The 9,944-nt window shown below is 37.6% G+C and overlaps 1 protein-coding gene across 1 annotated transcript; it reads left to right on the top strand.

Moving 5' to 3' along the window:
* Nucleotides 1-2,822: 2,822 nt before the first annotated feature.
* LOC132314795 (protein CYSTEINE-RICH TRANSMEMBRANE MODULE 6-like) lies at nt 2,823-3,723 on the top strand. Its single transcript, XM_059813611.1, has 3 exons — nt 2,823-3,046; nt 3,165-3,333; nt 3,427-3,723. Exons 1-3 carry the CDS (start codon nt 3,016-3,018, stop codon nt 3,470-3,472), a joined length of 246 nt encoding a protein of 81 aa, XP_059669594.1. The 5' UTR covers nt 2,823-3,015; the 3' UTR covers nt 3,473-3,723.
* The last annotated feature ends 6,221 nt before the right edge of the window (nt 3,724-9,944 follow it).

Below are 9,944 nucleotides of genomic sequence, written 5' to 3'. Positions count from 1 at the left end.
CCCTTACCGCCATACCTACCGACTTGGAGATTCAGAATTGCATCCTCTCTTTTAACCCCTATAAAAGCCTTAGACCTAATGGCTCTAACTCATATTTTTTCAACCATGCTTGGCCAATCATTGTACAAGATATCATTGGGGCAATTAAAGATTTCTTCATTTTTGGGAGGATGCTCTCTGAACTTAATTGTTCTTATATTGCTTTGGTCCCCAAAATCCCTAACCCTTCAACTATTAGTGACTACAGACCCATTTCTTGCTATAACCTTCTCTATAAGTGTATCTCTAAATTGATTGCAAATAAGCTCAGTACTGTCCTTCCATCTCTTATCAATCCCTCTCAGAATGCTTTTATTAAGGATAGGCAAATTTCTGATAACATCATTTTAGCTCATGAATTGCTGAATGGCTATCATAAGGCGAATCATCCTCCTTCTTGTACCCTTAAAATTGATCTTAAAAAAGGCATTTGATTTATTACATTGGCAGATCATCCTTGACACTCTCCAATTGTTTGGCTTTCCTAGATTATTTGTTCACTGGATTAGCCAATGTATTTCTTCACCATCCTACTCAATCTCACTTAATGGAGAATTGTTTGGGTTTTTCAGAGGTAAAAGAGGCATTAGACAAGGTGATCCTATCTCACCTTTGCTTTTTGTTCTTGTTATGGAAGTCCTTTATCTCTTGGCTCTACCATTTCATGTAGCCCTTGTTTTAAGTACCACTGGAGGTGTAAGAAACTGTCTGTCTCACACTTGGCCTTTGCTGATGACTTACTCCTCTTCTCCTTTGAGAATCTTGAATCTGTCAATGTATTACACTAAGCATTGAGTGATTTCCTAACCGTATCAGGGCTCTCAATTAATTGCTCTAAAAGCAAAGTCTTCTTCTCTTGTGTGGATACTTCCACTAAGGAAGCTATACTCAATCTACTGCGTTTTGAGGCTGGTTCCCTGCCAATCACTTACCTTGGACTCCCAGTTTCTTCCTCCTCAATCAATTCCACTGATTGCCAAACCCTTATGCAGAAAATAACAGCTAGGATTCACTGTTGGAAATCTAGATTTTTATCATATGCAGGGAGGGCAGTCCTTATAAAAGCAATCCTTTTTTCTATTCAAGCTTACTGGTCACAAGTTTTTAGACTTCCACTGAAGGTTAGAGATCAAATTAACCAATTCTAGGATATTTCTACTGGTCTGGCTTTGAATTGAAGAAGAATGGGGCAAAGTTGCATGGTCCTTCATTTGCAGACCAAAGGTTTATGGTGGTCTTGGTTTTCCCTATGTTGATTTAAACAATCATTGGGTCTTGCCACCACATCTTCTTTACATCCCTTTCCTATAATCTCAATCCTTCATAAATCAGCTGCAATCTCTGCATTCCCCTTCAGCAACTACTCCTGATTTGGTGGACTGGCTTCCTTGTCCCATAAGAAGTTTCTCACATAAATACACCATGGAATACTTCACTCCTCCATCCATAGCTTTTTCATGACACCACTTGCTTTGGTTCAAGCATCATATTCCGAAACACAGCCACATTGCATGGGTGGCAATGAGGAGAAGGTTGTATACCTTAGACACCAAACCAATGCTAAACAAGCATTACACAAATGTTTGTTACCTCTGCATGTCAGATTGGGAGTCCCTTGATCACCTATTTTTTAGATGCTCATTTAGTTCTATTATTTGGAACTTTGTACAGCAAACAACAGGTTTCAGTTTTCACCCTAGCAGCTGGAATGAGTTAGTTACTTGTTGTAGTTGTAATTGGACATCAGCTTGTTTTGTCACGCATAAACTCCTCCCTGCTGCTGCAATTTATTTCATTTGGCAGGAAAGGACTGCTAGAGTATTCAGGAACAACTCTTCTCCTCCACATATTTCCATCTCACTTATCAAAAGCACAATTCGAGCAAGACTTGCTTCATTGATGCTGAGAACTGGCAATGAACTAAAGAGGCGAGGATTGATTCTTTAGCTAGTCTTCATCATTTATTTTTGCAGGGCTGCTCATCTGCAGGGGTTCACTCTTGGTATATCATGGATTAGACTACACCATGTTGAGATGTTATTTGCAGGGGTTCACTCTTGGGTCACTCTTGTTGTGCCTAGTGCCTCATGCTGCAGTGCCTACTAACTGTTAGATACTTGATGATATCTGTTTCTTCGTGCTCTTTGGCAAACTACACACCCATGACTGATCTGAAGTACCTTACTGCCTGTAGTACCTGCTATGGGTATCTTGCTGTTATTATCTTGCTCTTTGAAGTGCCTACAATGGCAAACTACACACTCATGACTGATCTGAAGTGCCTTTCTGCCTGTAGTACCTGCTATGGGTATCTTGCTGTTATTATCTTGCTGTTTGAAGTGCCTACAATGGTATCTGATGAATCTTGCTGGTCTTCTACCATATTTTTGGTGGCATTTTACTATGTCTGTAATGATGTATCTTGTGACAGTTTTGGCTGCAATGTTGTATATTGTGTTTATCTTGTTGTGGATGTTGGGACATCTTGTGTTGAGAGTCTGTGCGCAGCGGAATGGTTGTTGAATATAAATAAATATATATCTCACATCTTGTTGTCCCTGGTCTTGGCTGTAATGTCCTTACTTAGACGGACCTCATGTACATCATTATTTTATTTACCAAAGCTTACCCATTTACTTTTAAAAAATAAATAAATAAATAAATAGGTAAGCGCTGCTTTCGTTGAACTCTCGTTTTTACATCTATATATATATATATATATATATATATATATATATATATTTCCTTCACGCGGTACGTGTGGGTCGTCCTCGCTTTCTCGGTCAGCTAAGCAACAACTCTAGACCAACTCCACCTTCTATCTCACAACCTATATACTATTTATACACACACATCATCATAAAGGTATATCTAATTCCTTCATCCATCTTCTCCCGATTCACTTCTCTCTCTCTTTCTCTGTCTCTAAAATATCATCTACTAGTTTCATATACTTTTAAGTTCGTAATTCTCAATATGAGTCACTACGATCAAAACAAGCCTCAAGGTATATAATATATTTACATCTTTCATTTCTTATATTGCATGGTTGGTACTAGTATATATATATTTGTATATATCCATAGATAGATATATGATTGTATGTTGTTGGATGAATTTGACAGAAGCATATCCTTTTCCATCAACTACTGCACCGGTTGAGGGGTACCCACAAGGTCCTTATGTGGCTCCACCGCCGGCTGGTTATCCGATGAAAGACGGTGAAGCAAATTCCCAGAATCATCATCATTCAGCACAAACTCAGTCCAGGGGTGATGGCTTCTGGAAGGGATGGTATGTTCTCTATCTATGTGTATGCTATATATATATATATGACTGAAATATTAGTAATCAAATCGATCTGGGTGGTTCTGTTTTGTGGTGCAGTTGTGCTGCCTTATGCTGTTGCTGTCTCTTGGACGCGTGTTTCTGAGGATTGAGAGATTCATTTATATGCTTTAATTATTTAATGTATATCATAACTAAAGGGATTGTTTTGGTGTTCCCTGTACCATTGTGGTGTTGGATCTTATTATTATTCTTTTAATATATAGTGTAGTGGCGTGTTTGTTTTGTAATGTCCAACTTATTTGTTGAAAAGGCTGTACAGCCTTGACTTTGGCGGATTGTTGTGTATCATAGTCATTGTTGATATTTATTTATAGAGAGCTTACCTGTTGAAAATTTGAATCTGGCTGATTATAATAATTGTTCTACCAAGATTTTTTTTTTTTTTTGGAAAAAAGAAAAAAAGAAAGTCAATATTTGCTCTCAATTGAAGTGCTGCCTACTTTTTTGTTCAATGATCTAAATATTGTCAGAAATAAGAATGTCTTTATGGTAATTAACAAATTTTGATACTAAATTAATCAATAATCATGTATATTCAACCATCAATCAATCATAATATAATGGATAAGAACATCAATAATTTATCAGTTATTTATATTTTACAATAAAAAATTATCAACCATTAGTATCTTAATGTAGGGCTATATTAGTTGGTGAAAATCACTATTTGACAGCTCATGTTAATACGAGAGATTAGTTGAAAGTCCATGTCTTTTTCGCCAACTTTCTGGTACAAGCAAACGTCGGTCTCTAATTACCTCAAGTACAAAAAAAACAAAAAATAATAATCATAATAATTAAAATAATAATTTTAAGCTCTTGAGTACGTGAAGCATTTACTAGCTAACCTTAGGTTATATATAAGTTCAGGACTGTGTTATCAAAGGTCTATGGTGTAATGATCCGGTCATTTTTATTCATTTCATTTTCTCGGATCTTCATGAATATTTTTTTTCCGTTGATCTTTTCCTTTCTGAGTTCTATTTCTTGTCACTTAGTGTCATCTAGAGTGCTCGGGGATGGTTTCCGAGACTCTTTTCCGTGGATTGACGACTTCCTTTGAGAACCGAGTCATTTTCACATTTTCACTTTTGTGACACTATTCACCTTTCGTCTTTTTCTCGGTTGTCACTTTGTTGGCATAACCTCACTTTTCGTGTTCGGATTTTATTCCGGTTTTGCATGCATCCACGATATTTAAATTCCATACTATGTGTATTTTCACTTTTGTAGAAAAGCATGCTAAGTGCTTACTTTTTTTGTAAAGGGTATAGACGCATAACATTTTTATAATTTTCCTAACTTTTGGGATTTTTGTGTAATTACTGTAAAATAATTATTTTTCATCTTAGGGACCATTTTGCAATTTAATTTGGAAGATATTTTCAAAAAAGACCTTTTTGCAATTTCCGAAAAAGTGTGACAAGTGTCACACTCTCATTGGTCCACTTGTTGACATTTGTGTGGAGACACTTTGATGCCTTGGATGAAAACATGTGGAGGGTGGAGATTTAACCACTTGTTGGCCTAGGATTGGTGCACTTGTTGGCTTGGATGGTTGACAAGTGTAGGTTTGAGATTAAGCCTAGGATGGAGCCTTGGATTTGTGACAAGTGTATGCTCACAATTAAGTCTTGCAATTTATTTTTGGGCCACTTTTGGATTATAGTTTTAAAGAGGGGTTTTTGTGCAATTGACTATAGATGTGTGTGTTGACCATGGTGTAGGAACATATAGTGAGTGGAGGATTTCTATTTCCTCCACTCACCCATTTTCACATTATGTAATTTTCTTCCTCATTAGAACCCTAGCCTCCATGGATGGAGCTTGAAGCCTTAGGCCTTGACATTGATTTTTGAGGGCCTTCCACTCACCTTAGACCATGAAGCTTGGAACACTTTTTGTTCCCTTCATCCTCCTCTACATAACCCTTGAAGGGTTTACCATTTTGTGTTGATTTGCCTTGGATTCTAGAGAGACTCTTCTCTAGTGAGGTAGGGTGTGTTATAATTTATTTTTTTAAGTGATCTTACTTGCTTTTGTGTGAAATACAAGTTGTATGTATGTTTAAATGTTAATTTAAAAAATTAATGATTGTTGTAACTTACATATAACTCTTTTTGACTTGGTATGTGGCATGGCCTTCACTTGATCCTTGTTATATAATTAATTGGAGCCATTTGAATGAGTTTTCAAATCTAGAAATTTAAATGAATTTAATTTGATTTAAATTATATTTAATTGTACCTTACTTGTTTTCTATTTTTGACTTGATACATGGCATGGCCATGACTTAGTCCTTGTTATATATTTAATTGGGATCATTTGAACAACTTTTGAAAAATTAGAGATTTAATTAATTTAAATTAATTAAAATGAACATGATGATGTCTTGCTCATTTTGCTCTTTTAATTTGATATATGCAATGAGCATACTATATTGTTTAACATATATTAATTTGAGATTATTTGGAATAGATTTGAAATCTAGAGACTTTCCATAATTAGGTTGAAAATCTCTTAAAATGTGGCATTTCAATTACCTTGTGAGCATGCTGCTAACTTGATGTAGAATTAGTACTTATGGCTCCTTAACATAGTAATTGGACTTAGCATGATATGGAATATCATTGACTTGAATGGCTTGTTTACATATATCTTGTGTAGGTATATAACTTGTTAGAATATTACAATTGTTTATCTTGGAAGTTAGTTACTAAATTGAAACTTATTTAGTATTTGTGGCTTAGGATGATAATGTGGCTCAATTGTTGTAAAAATATGCTTGCTTATTGTATAAATTGCATATTGAGGACATGACTTGTCATATGCTACTTAGACTTGAATTCTAGGACATCAATTGTGTGGATTCAACCTTACTTGTGCATGGAATGTGGTAACTTGCATTTGATTTTGTATAAGTATTGAACTTGTTGATTTTGGAAAGCTTGTGAGAACATAAATTATGTGATGGCTAGGGTTTGCCTCTAGTACGGAGACAATAGTCTTCTAAGTCATAAGTGCGCACTAGGTAGTACCTTGTGGGTCGTAATTACCCGAAAATACTTGCTTGGTCTAGCGACCGCATGTCCTAGTATTTCCACTATTTGATTTCACATTTAATTTCAAGTTGTTAATCATGGATTACTTGTAGCTTGAGAATTAATGCTTACTTGGATATTTGAATCCTATTCAGTATACTTGAACTTGTATACTTGCTCCACGAGTTTAAATTGCATTTAGTATACTTGTGCTATGTATACTTGTCATATGTGCAATCCTATTAGCTTAGTATACTTGTGTCAGTATATTTGAGTTATGAGATTTTCATATAAAATGCATACTTATGTAAATATGTTTAGACATTGCATTACTTGTCTTAATATGGTTTAGTATACTTGGAAATGTATGCTTGTACATTGTATAACATGTTTTAACATTGCTTAGTATACTTGAGCATGTATACTTGTATGTCGTAGTCTATTTCAATTGCATGAGTAGCTTTGGATGCTCCCTGAGTCTAACCTTTGACATAGACATTAGGTGGCATGACCCTTTTGAATTGTTTCAAGTCAATGTAAAAATCTCTAAAGAAATCGAGTCATGCGTTCTCATTCTCTACGAGTAAACTTGTTTACTCACCCCGAAGTTACTGGGGGGTTGTTTCAGATATGAAGACTTAGTGCATGATGTTCATCATTGCTTGGATGATAGTTGACTTGAAGGCTTTAGTTCTTATAAAGGTTGGCTTGAAATGCCATTTGTAGCCTTAATTGTCAAAATGTGTATTTTTGAGTCGATATATGTAATGTGTACGTAAGTACACCCTTTGCAATGTATTTGACATGTATGAGATGAGGCCGGAGGCCAATAACATGTATTTTGTATCCTATGAAATTTTTGACTTCATGAGATTTCGTGAAAATATTGAAAAATGTCAAGTTTTTGTTTCATCATGTTTGCATTGGGTGTGGGAATTCCATTTTGATTCTTCCGTAGGATCTTATTAGTCATGTATGAAGTGTGGCCAAGGGCCAAACAGTCATTTGAAGTCATTTGTTGATTTTAGTTTTCAAAGTTTCCATTTTAGGTTCATTTTCGCCTTTTTGACCGTTGGGGGGTCGGATTTTGACTCGGCCATTTTCGCGAGCCATGGACCATTCCCGCACTCTCAAAATCACTTATTACATGTGCATGCATATTCGTTTCAGCTTAGAAGTGCATTTGGGGTCAAGTGTATGCTTGGTGCAAAGTTGCATTTTCGCCGTTTTGAGCCTAAACTGATCTAAGGGAATTTTGGGGATTTCCTTTGAGAAACAAATTCCATTCTCAACTTCGTCACATAGAAAATGTGATTTTAGGTGGAGTTTCCTTTTCGTGTTTTTCCGAAAAATGTCATCTTGACCTCATAAACCGCGCTCCAAGTTCAATTTGCTGCTAAAAACACTGTTCCTGCATTTTTTGAGGTTCCAACCCATGCCATTACCCCATTTGGCCGGCCCCCGCAGCCATTTGGCGGGCGCCCGCGGCTCACTGCCGCATTTGGCGGGCTCCCGCAGGTTTTTGGCGGGCCCCCGCGGGCACTATTCCTGCTCCAGACATCTTTCTTCAAAGGGCCATATCTCACTCGTTTTAACTCTGAATTGGTCCGTTCTTAAGTCTAAATTGACCGCATCAAAATAAGCTTTCCAATGGTACCAATTAGAGCTTCATATTCCTCTTGTAACTCAAGATATTCAATTTTTAGTAAGGTAGTGTCAGAATTTGGTTCGAACTGGGATAAGGTTTCCCTTCCTTCGACTTCAGGACTTGATATCTTTTCCGTCCGGACTCCGAATCAGGTGATTCTTGAGTCTAACTTCATTAATTTTTTGTTTTCTTTCCAATGGTACCAGTTTTAGTTTCATAATTTTTTCATAGCTCAAGATATTCGTGTTTTAGTAAGAGGGTGTCGGATTTGGTTTGAATCGGGATAGGGTTCATCTGGGATTTGTCTTCCTTTGGCCTTGGGACTTCATGTGAAGTTACCAAATGGTGTTTTAAGATGTTTTAGATCTAATTTGACTTGTTGAAAGTTAAATTCCTTCCTCTTAGGGTAAAATGACCATTTTACCCATGGCTCTTCTCTTGTAGGGTTTTGATGCCCTTCTCATCATTTTGTTTCTGCTGAGTCTCGAAACTCTTTGAGAGTCCATTCTTGTGCCCTAGGGATGATGTACATCTCTAAGGACTCATCTTTGTCTTACTTTCGCGCTTTATTCATTTGAATTCCGTGGCTTCATAGGGAGTCATCGTGGTGCCTAGGGATGGCGTACATCTCTTGAGGTCATTTTGCTTCTTTTGCTTCCGCATCTTAGATCCGATTCGGGTCATCATAGGACACACTGGGTTGAAAAATCCGGGGTCGTTACATATGGGGGGAAAATAATAATAATAATGTGGCCTTTTAATAAAATCTACGGTAAAAAGTAAAAATCTTCCTAAATTACTGGCCTTTTACAACTGTAGGTGTCGATTACTAATGGTTGACATAGCACGATGAAAAGTCGACATAAGGACTTAAGCAAGTCTATGTGGCACATAGAAAAGCTAAAGAACTTCAATAATGAAAACCTAGCATAAAATCCTTGGTCACTAAGCCTCGAAGGCCAGCCCTCGAGCAATTCCAAACCCTGGTATCGCATCCCAGGTTGCCAAGCCTCGAAGTCCGACCTTTGAGTAGTCCCAAACTCTAGCACCAAGTCCTAGGTCACTAAGCCTCAAAGGGCAATCCTTGAGCAATTCCAAACCCTAGCATCGAGCATCAGGTCACTAAGCCTCAAAGGCCAGCCCTCAAGTAACTCCAAACCCTGGCATCGTGCCTCAGGTCACTAAGCCTCGAAGGCCAGCCCTCAAGCGATTTCAAACCTTGGCATTGTGTCTCAGGTCACCAAGCCTTGAAGGCCAGCCTTCAAGCAACTCCAAGCCCTGGCATCACGTTTCAGGTCCCTAAGCCTCAAGGATCAGCCCTCGAGTAGTCCTAAACCCTGGCAGTGCATCCCAGGTTGCCTAGCACGGCGAGTAGCTCCAAACTCTTACATTATGTTACTAGGTCACAAAACACGCCGCGAAATGAAGGTAGGGCCTTCTTAGCCTTTGGTGATTTCCCCATTGGGATGTATTGAAGGAGCCTGGATTGGTGGATGGGAAGCAAAGAAATGCCTCCGCTCATAGCAAGGCCAGGTCAACAAGATGATGGAAACATACTATGAAACCTTAAATCACATTTAATATGTGCTCTGACATTGTCCATTACGTATTTAACCAACCGACAGTCATATAAGGACAAAGTGCATTTAATGCCTTGAATAAGGGAGACGCAACCTAGCGCATGGCTTAATAAGAGGACTTGACTGCTTAGGTTCCTAGAGCTATCATGACTACTTAGGCAGTGATAGACAGGAGCGAGCTATGCAACAAACCTCTGGATAATTGCCATGACGGTTGATAGTCTATAAATAGCATTCTCCTATAATACATCAAGGCAACAGAAAAAGAAGTTATCACAAGAACAA

This window comes from Cornus florida, unplaced genomic scaffold (genome assembly GCF_030987335.1).
Source record: "Cornus florida cultivar Cherokee Brave unplaced genomic scaffold, ASM3098733v1 CherokeeBrave_3.0.0_Hap2_Chr06, whole genome shotgun sequence".
In the NCBI taxonomy this organism is placed as follows: domain Eukaryota; kingdom Viridiplantae; phylum Streptophyta; class Magnoliopsida; order Cornales; family Cornaceae; genus Cornus; species Cornus florida.
The sequence above is the reverse complement of the archived record's forward strand: the minus strand, read 5'-3'. Positions and strand labels throughout refer to the sequence as shown.

Excerpts from the sequence above, each read along its gene's own strand:
- LOC132314795 (XM_059813611.1), top strand. The coding sequence starts at position 3,016 with ATGAGTCACTACGATCAAAACAAGCCTCAAG. Across the intron at positions 3,047-3,164 it reads CGATCAAAACAAGCCTCAAG|AAGCATATCCTTTTCCATCA; the intron begins GTATATAATATA and ends TGAATTTGACAG. Across the intron at positions 3,334-3,426 it reads GATGGCTTCTGGAAGGGATG|TTGTGCTGCCTTATGCTGTT; the intron begins GTATGTTCTCTA and ends TTTGTGGTGCAG.